Here is a 13,692-nt window from a genome sequence, read left to right as displayed (position 1 = left end):
GCGGAGTTATAGGCCATTTTCATTACAGGGCACTTCCCTTCGGGGTGGCGGTGGCACCCCGGGTCTTCACAAAGATAATGGCGGAGGTTATGGCTCATTTGCACGAACAAGACATTCTTGTGATCCCCTATCTAGACGATCTACTAATTGTGGGGCACTCGGAATCTCACTGCACCACCCGATTAGGGAGGGTCATGGGCTCCTGAAAAACACCGCTACCAGTAAGTAGCTGAGCATTTCTCCTTCCCATGTGCATAACCTTACACTTATCTGTGTTAAACCTCATTTGCCATTTTTCAGCCCAATTCTCCAATTTACTCAAATCTGTCTGTAGTTGCAAACTGTCCTCCTTTGTGTTAACTACCTTACATAGTTTTGTATCATCTGCAAATACTGATATTTTACTGTGTAAGCCATCCACTAGATCATTAATAAATATATTACATAGTAGGAGGCCCAATACAGACCCCTGTGGTCCCCCACTAGTAACCCTGGCCCAATCTGAGGATGCCCCATTATTAACCACTCTTTGTTTTCTATCACTAAGCCAGCTCCCTACCCATCTACACACATTTTCCCCTAGCCCAAGCTTTCTCATCTTACTGACCAATCTTTTTATGTGGGACAGTGTCACATGCTTTAGAGAAGTCGAGATAAATGACATCCAATGATTCTCCTTGGTCCATTTGAGAGCTTACATCCTCATAGAAGCTGATCAGGTTAGTTTCACAGGAGCGATCCTTCATAAATCCATATTGATATGGAGTTAAACATTTATTAACATTGAGATATTCCATAATGGTATCCCTTAGAAACCCTTCAAAAATTTTACCCACAACAGATGTTAAGCTTACCGGCCTATAGTTTCCAGGTTCCCTTTTACACCCTTTTTGAATATTGGTACCACATTTGCTTGCCGCCAATCAAAAGGAACAGACACTGTTTCTATAGAGTCTTTAAACATAAGAAATAGAGGTCTGTCTATCACATTACTTAACTCCCTTAATACCCGAGGGTGAATGCCATCAGGGCCTGGTGATTTGTCAGTTTTAATCTTACTAAGGCGGTCCTGCACTTCTTCCTGGGTTAGGCAGGTAATACTTAATGGGGAGTTTACATGATCACTCTGCATTTCCCCTGGCAAATCCTTTTCCTGTGTGAACACTGTTGAGAAAAAAGTATTTAAAACATTTGCTTTTCCCACATCGCTCTCTATGATTTCACCCTCATTGTTCTTTAAAGGGCCGACACCATCAATTTTAATCATTTTACTGTTTATATGGTAGCATAAACAGTTCTTAGTTCCACATTTAAAAGCCCATTTAATAGTGTTTGAAATATGCCCCTCATGGCTGTTGATTACTAGCTTGAGGCGACTAGGTGCTATGATGCTCCTGGTAGTAGGTGCTATGATGCTCCTGATAGTAGGTGCTATGATGCTCCTGATAGTTGGTGCTATGATGCTCCTGGTAGTAGGTGCTATGATGCTTCTGATAGTAGGTGCTATGATGCTCTTGATAGTTGGTGCTATGATGCTCCTGATAGTTGGTGCTATGATGCTCCTGGTAGTAGGTGCTATGATGCTCCTGATAGTAGGTGCTATGATGCTCCTGATAGTAGGTGCTATGATGCTCCTGATAGTTGGTGCTATGATGCTCCTGATTACAGTTGAGCGATTTTGGTCAGATCGGGTTTCATGAAACAAAATTTGAGTCGGATGAAACTGGTCCGACTAGGGCAAAAAAAGGCCGGAACTTCATCCGAAACCCGACTTCAATGCAAGTCAATGGGCAATAAAAGTCGGCATAGAGCGGATGACATTCATCCACTCAATGCCAACTTTTATTGCCCATTTACTTGCATTGGGGTCGGGTTTCGGACGAAACTCCGACTTTTTTTGCCCTAGTCGGACCAGTTTCATCCGACTCAAATTTTGTTTCATGAAACCCGATCTGACCAAAGTCGCTCAACTCTACTCCTGATAGTTAGTGCTATGATGCTCCTGATAGTTGGTGCTATGATGCTCCTGATAGTAGGTGCTCTACGGTACGTTATTCCAGGATTTCTTTGGAGGATTTTACTGAGGGACAGGGTCATCAAGTAGGATGTACCAATTTTTCTGTGAAACCTCGCGGATTTCCTTGTGTTGATTGCTATATTGAGTTATAAAATTCATGCAAAATTTATTGTCACTCAGTATCATTTTTAACATTTTTATGCAGCTTGAAAATGAAACGATTATTTTACATTGGAAAATGAGTTTTACCATCAAACAAATGGGACCGCGATGGGCTCGAAAGTAGCACCTACGTTTGTGAATCTTTTCATGGTTTTTTAAGAAACGTGGCAAAAATATATTGTATTTTATAAGAGATTTATTGATTACTTATTTTTTATTTGGGACACTACAGAAAACAATATTAATTATTTTATCCAACAAATGGGGTATCTCCTTTACTGCTTTTTATGATGTTTTTAGTATTAATTTTTTAGATGTCACTCTTTTCGTAGAAAATAACAAGATCTGCAGCAAAACCTTTTTTAAGAAAGTTGACTCTAATAGCTATATCCACTTCAGCAGTGGGCACTATCCTAAGTGGCTGAAAAATATCCCGAACAATCAATTTCGCCATATCAGAAGAAACTGTACCATTGATACTGATTTTAGTTTCAATAAATTTATATTTAGAAACTTATTAAACCAAGTCCAAGTTATGAACTCCCATGCAAGGGAGCGTAAACTAACAATTTAACGTACATTCAATAAACTTCAAATAATATAAGGGAGACAGGACATAGACAGGCATAGGGAAAGGCGCAAAGGATTTAATTATACGATATCCAATAATCTATAATGGTATCATCAATAACCAATCCAGGGCGTTTAAAGCGGTTATGCAACCCCCTATTGTAGGATCATATATGAATCCCGTCCCAGGCCGTGATCAGTTCTCAATTGGCTACAGAGAGAGCCTCCGTGCCTGATCCAGTCGAGGATCTGAGTGAAACTCCATCCACGGATGCCAAACCCTGAAGAAAGAATCCCACCTGTCGGTTATAGTTGCTTCTATTCTTTCATATAGCATAATGTCGTTCATCTTCTCTTTCACCATAGATATTGACAGTGAGGGCGACTTCCACTTTGCCACAATGTGGATTTTAGTGTCCATACATAAGTAGTTTACTAGCTTCTGAAAGCTTTTTGAAAGCCAGGAAGGCCTGGTTCCCAGTAAAAGGGTAGAAAGTTCCAGAACAACCGGTCCACCATACATCTGTGCTATCAGATGTTTCACCTTCTCCCAAAGCCCAGAAACCACCATACAAGACCATCAAATATGTCTCATGTCACCAGATATTCCACAGCCCCTAAACCAGTCTCCCGAGACATTAGGAAAAATGCTGTAAATTTTTTCCAGTACACAATAGACTCTGTTGTGAGTTCATTTTCCCCTTCACCATTGAGGTCTGAGGAACTCCCTCTTCTGGTGAAGGAAGGTAATGAGGCTGATTGCCAAGCACCTGGGCAGATAGATGATGACTGGGTGACGGGAATTGCTGACTGGATATAAGGCAGCCGACGCCCTTCTGCCTGGCTGGTGATTTCTCTGAGGGATTCTAGGAGACCAGTCTGATTCTTGCTCCTCAAAGCTAAGTTTTCTGCTCTGCCTTTTGCATTTGTGTTTTGGTTTTGTTTTGCCTTGTTTTTCTGGATTTCTGCCATTCCCTGCTGGGGGTGAGCCGAATTCCTTTGTGTCTTTTTGCTCTGCCTTCAGAAAATACCTGAGTACTGATATAGTCTTTTTGAAGCCTAGCGTCTTCAGGGCCATTTTCCCTATCAGTCTGTTGGCTCTTGTTTTGATAGGGTTTTGGCGGATTGCAGACAGCAGCTTTTCTATCCTGTCCTATTTAGTTAGCTTGGGCCCCATCATTTGCTCAGCCTATCTTTCTATCTGTGTTAGTGTTTTTTCATCTTGCTTCACCGTCATTATATGTTGGAGGCTGCCTATTGCTTTGGGGTCTGCTCTGGGGCAGTTTAGATTTCCCTTTCTGTCTTTAGGCTATGTAGCTCTCCGGCTGTGATCGAGGGGTCTAGGGCACCGTAGGAACCCCCCACGGCTACTGTTAGTTGTTGTTGATAGGTTCAGGGGTCTGCAATCCGATAGCTGCCAACTTCTCTGGTTTTCTGGACTTGGCTAGTATTTTTGTTTTTGCCTTCTACGGTGACTCATTCATAACAGAATCACCAGCCATACCGCAGATCCTAGGGTACTCAATAGCAGGAAAGAATTGTAAAAAAAAAAAAAAAAATGTGTATATTTTTTCCTCTATATCTCTGAGGCCTTAGCAGGAATTTTTTTTTCTCTCAATGGAGATAAAGCAATTGTCTGATCGCGTGGAGCAGCTCGCTGCGGAAGTGCGGGGAATTTCCACCTACCTTGCTCATTCACATGCTGCTGAACCAAAGATCCCTACTCCTGATGTGTTTTTTGGGGATCGGTCTAAATTTTTGAATTTGAAAAATAATTGTAAATTATTTTTTTCCTTGAAGCCCAATTCGTCAGGGAGCTCCGCGCAGCAGGTTAAAATTGTCATCTCTTTGCTGCGTGGCGATCCCCAGGATTGGGCGTTTTCTTTGAAACCTGATGATCCTATTCTGACTAATGTGAACGCATTTTTTCAAGCCTTGGGGTTGTTGTATGATGAACCTAATGCTATTGATCAGGCTGAAAAGACCCTGTTGGCATTGAGCCAGGGTCGAGATTCTGCAGAATTGTACTGTCAAAAATTCCGAAAGTGGGCGGTCCTTACTACCTGGAATGATAATGCCTTGGCAGCTCTCTTTCGGAAGGGTTTGTCAGAAGCTGTAAAAGATACTATGGTGGCATTTCCTGTTCCCTCTGGTCTTGACGATTCTATGTCATTAGCCATTCAGGTTGATCGGCGTTTACGTGAACGCAGGACTGCACGAGAGATGTTGCCACCTGTTGAACAAGTGTCTGAACCTATGCAATGTGATAGAGTTTTGACCAGGGAGCAACGTCAGGAGTTCAGAAGGCGTAATAAGCTGTGTTTTTTAGTGGAGATGCCTCGCATATTATTTCTGTCTGTCCTAAACGAGAGAAACGTTTTGCACACACCTTTTCTGTGGGTGGCGTTCAACCTAAGTTTCTTCTGGCAATTACTCTGATCTGCTCCCTGTCCACATTTTCCGCCAAGGCTTTTGTGGATTCGGGAGCAGCCCTGAACCTAATGGACTTGGATTTTGCTAAACGTTGTGGATTTCCTATGACACCTCTGCGGACGCCTATCCCTTTGAGGGGGATTGATGCTACTCCTTTGGTGAAAAATAAACCTCAGTTTTGGACCCAGGTGGTAATGCGGGTCGCCCCAGACCATCAAGAAAATTGCAGATTTTTGGTGTTGCATAATTTGCATGATACCATTGTTCTGGGGTTTCCCTGGTTGCAAATTCATAATCCAGTTTTGGATTGGAAATCTGTGTCTGTGGTGAGTTGGGGTTGTCGGTGTGCCCTTAGTGAGCGTCCGGTTTTTTCCACCTCTCCTCAGTCGCATGATGTTCCTGACTATTTGGCGGACTTTTATGATGTATTTAGTGAGAATGAGTCTGCGTCTTTGCCTCCTCATAGGAGTTATGACTGTGCAATTGAACTGAGCCTGGGGTGTAAATTTCCCAAGGGTCGGCTCTTCAATTTATCTGTACCCGAGCACGAGGCTATGCAATCCTATATTAAGGAGGCATTGGAGAAGGGTCATATTAGACCATCCTCTTCACCCTTAGGTGCTGGGTTTTTTTTCGTGGCCAAAAAGGATGGTTCATTAAGGCCTTGTATATCGTGCCCTCAACAAAATTACTATTAAATATCAGTATCCGTTACCCCTGATTTCGGAACTATTCTCCAGAGTTAAAGGTGCTTGCTGGCTTACCAAGCTTGACCTCAGGGGGCGTATAATCTTATCCGCATTAAGCATGGGGATGAATGGAAGACGGCGTTTAATACTCCGGAGGGACATTTTGAGTATCTGGTGATGCCTTTTGGGCTCACTAATGCCCCTTCTGTCTTCCAGTGCTTCATGAACGACATTTTCCGAGACTTTGTGGATAAATTTTTGATTATCTATCTGGATGATATTTTGATCTTCTCCAAGGATTGGGATTCTCATGTGGAACATGTTCGGACTGTGTTCCGGATCTTGAGGGAGAATTCCCTGTATGTCAAAGGATCGAAATGCCTTTTTGGGGTACAGAGGATTTCATTTTTGGGATTTATTTTGTCTCCGTCAACTATTGAAATGGACCCGGCCAAGGTGCAGGCCGTTTATGATTGGGTTCAGCCCACTTCTTTGAAGGCCCTCCAGAAGTTTTTGGGTTTTGCTAATTTTTATCGGAAATTTATAGCAAAATTTTCTAATATTGCCAAGCCATTGACTGATCTGACTAAGAAGGGTGCTGATGTGTTGAATTCGTCTCCGGAGGATGTTTCTTCCTTTCAGGAGCTGAAGCGACGATTCACTTCTGTCCCGGTTTTGCGGCAACCTGATGTCTCACTCCCGTTCCAGGTAGAGGTGGACGCTTCTGAGATTGGTGCAGGAGCCGATTTGTCCCAAAAGGATCCTGTAACATCTAAAATGAATACCTGTGCTTTCTTTTCCCGAAAGTTCTCCCCATCTGAACGTAACTATGATGTGGGGAATCGGCAACTGTTAGCCATGAAATGGGCATTTGAGGAGTGGAGAAATTGGTTGGAGGGAGCTAAACATCAAGTCGTGGTCCTCACTGACCACAAGAATTTGATTTACCTGGAGTCGGCCAAACGTTTGAACCCTAGGCAGGCTAGGTGGGCCTTGTTTTTTACACGTTTTGATTTTGTGGTCTCTTTTCTTCCTGGCACTAAGAATGTCAAGGCTGACGCTCTCTCTAGGAGCTTCGTTGCTGATTCTCCTGTGGTGACCAAGCCTGCTACCATCTTAGGCGAAGGGGTAGTTCTTTCTGCCATCTCGCCCGATTTGAGACATGCTCTGGAAGAGTTCCAGGAGGACAAACCTGAGCGTTGTCCCAGTGGAAAGTTGTATGTTCCTGACCAGTGGAAGAAGAGAGTGATGTCTGAAGTTCATTGCTCTGCATTGGCTGGTCATCCAGGTATTTTTGGTACTAGAGATCTGGTGAGTCGGTCTTTTTGGTGGCCCGCCTTGTCTCGTGATGTCAGGAATTTTGTGCAGTCCTGTGGGACTTGCTCCCGGTCTAAACCTTGTTGTCGCTCTAGTGGGTTGTTGATGCCTTTGCCGGTCCCAGGAGGCCATGGACCCATATTTCAATGGATTTCATCTCTGATATGCGTGTCTCTCAGAGAATGACTGTTATTTGGGTGATTTGTGATAGCTTCTCTAAGATGGTTCATCTTGTACCACTCCCTAAGTTGCCATCTTCCTCTGAGTAGGTGCCCCTGTTTTTGCAACAGGTGGTTCGCTTGCACGGGATTCCTGAGAACATTGTATCTGACAGAGGAGTTCAGTTTGTGTCTAGATTTTGGAGGACTTTCTGTACCAAGCTGGGAATTCAGTTGTCCTTCTCCTCTGCTTTTCACCCTCAGACCAATGGGCAGACTGAGAGAACAAACCAGACCTTGGAGTCGTATTTGAGATGTTTTATTTCCGCTGATCAGGATGATTGGGTTTCATTTTTGCCCTTGGCCGAATTTGCTTTAAATAATAGAGCTAGTTCTGCCACTTTGATGTCACCTTTTTTTTGTAACTTTGGGTTTCATCCTCGATTTTCTTCAGGGCAGGTGGAGCCTTCTGCCTGCCCAGGTGTTGACACTGTGGTGGAGAGAATGCACCAGATCTGGGACCAAGTGGTGGATAAGTTATCTCTCTCCCAGGAAAAGGCCCAGCGGTTTTCCAACCGACATAGGACCATTGGTCCCAAGTTTAAGGTGGGTGATATGGTTTGGTTATCATCAAAAAATATCGCTATAAAGGTGGCTTCTCCTAAGTTTAAGCCTAGATTTATTGGACCTTACAAGATTTTGGAGATTATTAATCCGGTCTCTTTTCGGTTGGCTCTTCCTGTCACATTTAAAATCCATAATGTGTTTCATAAGTCCTTGTTGAAGAGGTTTGTTGAACCAGTAGTTCCTGGGGTGGCACCTCCGGACCCTGTATTGGTTGAAGGTAACATGGAATATGAGGTAGAGAAGATACTGGATTCCTGTCTGGCTAGACGGAGACTCCAGTATTTGCTTAAGTGGAAGGGTTATGGTCAGGAGGATAATTCCTGGGTCTCTGCCTCTGATATTCATGCCAAAAGATTGGTGCGTGCCTTTCATCGGGCTCACCCTGATCGCCCTGGTGGCGTGGATGAGGGTTCGGTAACCCCTCCTCAAGGGGGAGGTACTGTTGTGAGTTCATTTTCCCCTTCACCATTGAGGTCTGAGGAACTCCCTCTTCTGGTGAAGGAAGGTAATGAGGCTGATTGCCAAGCACCTGGGCAGATAGATGATGACTGGGTGATGGGAATTGCTGACTGGATATAAGGCAGCCGACGCCCTTCTGCCTGGCTGGTGATTTCTCTGAGGGATTCTAGGAGACCAGTCTGATTCCTGCTCCTCAAAGCTAAGTTTTCTGCTCTGCCTTTTGCACTTGTGTTTTGGTTTTGTTTTGCCTTGTTTTTCTGGATTCTGCCATTCCCTGCTGGGGGTGAGCCGAATTCCTTTGTGTCTTTTTGCTCTGCCTTCAGAAAATACCTGAGTACTGATATAGTCTTTTTGAAGCCTAGCGTCTTCAGGGCCATTTTCCCTATCAGTCTGTTGGCTCTTGTTTTGATAGGGTTTTGGCGGATTGCAGACAGCAGCTTTTCTATCCTGTCCTATTTAGTTAGCTTGGGCCCCATCATTTGCTCAGCCTATCTTTCTATCTGTGTTAGTGTTTTTTCATCTTGCTTCACCGTCATTATATGTTGGGGGCTGCCTATTGCTTTGGGGTCTGCTCTGGGGCAGTTTAGATTTCCCTTTCTGTCTTTAGGCTATGTAGTTCTCCGGCTGTGATCGAGGGGTCTAGGGCACCATAGGAACCCCCCATGGCTACTGTTAGTTGTTGTTGATAGGTTCAGGGGTCTGCAATCCGATAGCTACCAACTTCTCTGGTTTTCTGGACTTGGCTAGTATTTTTGTTTTTGCCTCCTACGGTGACTCATTCATAACAAGACTCTGTGCAATAGTTTTAAGGAGGTCTCCACAAGGGAAGTCTGGTGACTACCTTCTGATAGGCTGTCACAGCTACGATACCATTCATCAATTGACTGTTCAAACCCTGAATCCTCCTCCCACTGTAACATATACTTTAATTTCTTATCATCTTGTGGAGAATTTATAGCATAGTAGATCAATGAGATCGTTCCCCTGCCCAAAGAGTCATTTAGACATTTATTTTCAAAACTCGTTGCCCTGAGAGTAGTACCGCTTGGGAGGATCTGCTCTGCAAAGTGGAAGATCTGGTTCAAGTCCATTACCTCCCTAACTGGAGGTTTAAATTTTTGAACAAATTCCTGTCTGTCAAGTAAGATATTAAATGGGGAACACAAATGTTTAAGTATATGAATACCTTTCAGCTTCCACCAAGAAAAAATTTGTGGCTCAAGGCCTGGTGGGAACATGGGGTTTTGTAATATAGCTGTCAGGGGAGAAGGGCTTGATTGTAAGTTATATTTAAACCGGACTTTCCTCCAAAGAAGCAACGAGTGGACTGTAAAAGGAGCCACATTCATTAAACCCCGTGGAAGTCGGTCTGTGGTCCACATTAGGCCTGATAAAGAGAATGGTTTGGAGAGAAATTATTCCAGAATAACCCATCTTGGACTATTGGGATATGAACTCGCACTTATTAATGGAGCAATCTGTGCCGACTTGTAATAAAGTGTAATATTAGGGAGGGATAAACCCCCTTCTTTTCTGTGACGGAACATAAGTTTTTGCACAATTCTGGGTTGTTTTCCTAGCCAAAGAAACTTAGACATCATAGAGTGTAAATGAGTGAACATTCTGGCTGGTACCATAATTGGGAGGGACCTAAATAGATATAAGAAGCGAGGCAGTGACACCATTTTTAATGCATGTATTCTGCCGGGCCAGGATAACTTTGAGGGAGCCCATCTATCCAGGTCCCTCTGGAAGTTTTGGATTAGTGGAGTGTAATTCCACCTAAACAGAGGTGACCTGTTGGCTGTTAAGTTGATACCCAGATATGTTAGATAATGTTCTTTGTCTATAAACCCAAAATGGGAGGCTATATTAGTTTGCTCTGTCTTAGGAAAATTTACAAATAATGCATCGGATTTATCAATGTTAATCTTTAACCCTGAGATCTTCTCAAATTTGTGAAGGAGGGAAAACAAGTGAGGGAGTGTAGTGTGGGGACTTATTAATGTTAGCAGGAGATCATCCGTAAAGAGGCTGACTTTATATTGGTCTCCCATATTCTCAGGGCCCAGGATATTCTGATCTCTCCTTATTGCTTACACAATGGGTTCCATTGCAAGTGCAAAAAGAGCCGGAGATAGAGGACAGCCCTGCCTGGTACCCTCTGAATATTAATTGGAGTGGGATGTGGTGACGGGAGTTTTACATAAGCGATAGGGCTATCATATAACAATTGGAGGCACTTTATAAGTTTAGGGGAGAATCCGACTTCCGATAGAACCGTAAAGAGATATGTCCAGGACGCCGAATCGAAAGCCGTCTCAATATCTAATGCAAGCAGGAGAAGTCGCTTTCGCTGTAGGTTAGTTGTATGAATAATATTTAACCCTCTCCTAATATTATCTGGGGCCTGTCGCGCTGGTATAAAACCAACCTGATCCCGATGGATGAGGTGAGGGAGGATTTTATTGATCCTGTTAGTCACAATGAATGTAAAGATTTTGAAGTCAATGTATAAGAGGGATATAGGTCTATAATTTGTGGTGAGATGATCTTTCTTAGGATTAGGGATTACGGTTACATGCGCCACGTAGAGCTCAGGGGGCAGCTGTGAGCCATTTAGTAGTGAATTACAGAGGTTTTTATATGTGGTGTCAGCACATCGCTGCATTTTTTATCATATATTGCTGTAAGACCATCCGGCCCCGGGGCCTTTCCTCTTTTTAGTTTTTTGATTGTTGAAACTATTTCCTCCTCAGAGATGTGTAAATGGAGTTGTTGTGCCGCGGACTCAGTCAGGTTAGGTAGATGTAGTGTGTGAAGGAATGACTCCAGTAGTGAGGGGGAGTGATTGTGGGGCGAATACAAACTCTGGGAGTATTCATTATAAGTGCTATACATGACATCGGGGTGGGCTGAGATCTGACCCTTAGGGTCTTTTATAGAGGAGATTTTATGACTCTCTCATTCTGAGCTTACGAGCGGCATCTTATTATGCATATTGGCATGGTGATAAAACGCGGCTTTACTCCAAGTTAGCGCCTCTCCGTTCTGGTGGTGAGAATGGCGTCTAATTGTCATTTCATATCTTGTATTTGTGTAGATAAGTATAGGGGTGAAGAGCGCTGATTGGCCAATTCTGACTCCTGCAGTTTCTCCTCCAGTCTGGGCTGTAATTCAGACCTTTCTTCTTCCTGTCGGCCGATAACTTATCACAGAACCGGGAATAGATTTTCTGTGCGCGAGTCACATTGCTCCAAGTGAGGCCTCCTCCGCTGTGTGAGTTTAGGGGAAATTTGTTATATCTTCTCTTATAGCGGTTACATTAGAGATTTGGGCATTTTAGCTCCTGGTGTGGAGTCGATAGCACAATCATATGCCGCCATATAGTAGACGGCCGGTAACTGGTGAGAATTCCCTCATGTGTGGGGTCTATTTCCCTCCAGAGAAATCACACGTTACATTCCACACATAACACTGTGTAGAGAAGGCGGCGCGGGGTAATTGTGCCAGTAGTGAGGGGTGAATAATGGCGGGAATGTCACTGACTGAGGAGAAGGCTCCATGGTGGTCTGCACTCCGGAGATCATGTGACCCCTGACTCCTCCCCTCCTGTGACCTCACCACAGGTCCTGTGCACAGAGCAGCCATATACAGTGGGGAAAAAAAGTATTTAGTCAGTCAGCAATAGTGCAAGTTCCACCACTTAAAAATATGAGAGGCGTCTGTAATTTGCATCATAGGTAGACCTCAACTATGGGAGACAAACTGAGAAAAAAAAATCCAGAAAATCACATTGTCTGTTTTTTTTTCATTTTATTTGCATATTATGGTGGAAAATAAGTATTTGGTCAGAAACAAAATTTCATCTCAATACTTTGTGATATATCCTTTGTTGGCAATGACAGAGGTCAAACGTTTTCTGTAAGTCTTCACAAGGTTGCCACACACTGTTGTTGGTATGTTGGCCCATTCCTCCATGCAGATCTCCTCTAGAGCAGTGATGTTTTTGGCTTTTCGCTTGGCAACACGGACTTTCAACTCCCTCCAAAGGTTTTCTATAGGGTTGAGATCTGGAGACTGGCTAGGCCACTCCAGGACCTTGAAATGCTTCTTACGAAGCCACTCCTTCGTTGCCCTGGTGGTGTGCTTTGGATCATTGTCATGTTGAAAGACCCAGCCATGTTTCATCTTCAATGCCATTGCTGATGGAAGGAGGTTTGCACTCAAAATCTCACGATACATGGCCCCATTCATTCTTTCATGTACCCGGATCAGTCGTCCTGGCCCCTTTGTAGAGAAACAGCCCCAAAGCATGATGTTTCCACCACCATGCTTTACAGTAGGTATGGTGTTTGATGGATGCAACTCAGTATTCTTTTTCCTCCAAACACGACAAGTTGTGTTTCTACCAAACAGTTCCAGTTTGGTTTCATCAGACCATAGGACATTCTCCCAAAACTCCTCTGGATCATCCAAATGCTCTCTAGCAAACTTCAGACGGGCCCAGACATGTACAGGCTTAAGCAGTGGGACACGTCTGGCACTGCAGGATCTGAATCCATGGTGGCGTAGTGTGTTACTTATGGTAGGCCTTGTTACATTGGTCCCAGCTCTCTGCAGTTCATTCACTAGGTCCCCCCACGTGGTTCTGGGATTTTTGCTCACCGTTCTTGTGATCATTCTGACCCCACGGGGTGGGATTTTGCGTGGAGCACCAGATCGAGGGAGATTATCAGTGGTCTTGTATGTCTTCCATTTTCTAATTATTGCTCCCACAGTTGATTTCTTCACTCCAAGCTGGTTGGCTATTGCAGATTCAGTCTTCCCAGCCTGGTGCAGGGCTACAATTTTGTTTCTGGTGTCCTTTGACAGCTCTTTGGTCTTCACCATAGTGGAGTTTGGAGTCAGACTGTTTGAGGGTGTGCACAGGTGTCTTTTTATACTGATAACAAGTTTAAACAGGTGCCATTACTACAGGTAATGAGTGGAGGAAAGAGGAGACTCTTAAAGAAGAAGTTACAGGTCTGTGAGAGCCAGAAATCTTGATTGCTTGTTTCTGACCAAATACTTATTTTCCACCATAATATGCAAATAAAATGAAAAAAAAACAGACAATGTGATTTTCTGGATTTTTTTTTCTCAGTTTGTCTCCCATAGTTGAGGTCTACCTATGATGTAAATTACAGACGCCTCTCATCTTTTTAAGTGGTGGAACTTGCACTATTGCTGACTGACTAAATACTTTTTTCCCCACTGT

General features: G+C 43.7%; 1 protein-coding gene across 1 annotated transcript in view; it reads left to right on the top strand.

Annotated features, from left to right (window-relative positions):
- The first annotated feature begins 77 nt into the window (after positions 1–77).
- LOC141047202 (uncharacterized) overlaps positions 78–13,692 on the top strand; it is a 29,519-nt gene continuing 15,904 nt past the window's right edge. Inside the window, exon 1 of the mRNA XM_073542154.1 lies at positions 78–149. Within this exon, the coding sequence (XP_073398255.1) occupies positions 78–149 (72 nt within the window). The remainder of the gene's footprint in view (positions 150–13,692) is intronic.

This window comes from Dendrobates tinctorius, unplaced genomic scaffold (genome assembly GCF_039654945.1).
Source record: "Dendrobates tinctorius isolate UK_male_01 unplaced genomic scaffold, ASM3965494v1 ptg000126l, whole genome shotgun sequence".
In the NCBI taxonomy this organism is placed as follows: Eukaryota; Metazoa; Chordata; class Amphibia; order Anura; family Dendrobatidae; genus Dendrobates; species Dendrobates tinctorius.
Note: the sequence above shows the minus strand (reverse complement) of the source record. Positions and strands in the feature narration are given on the sequence as shown.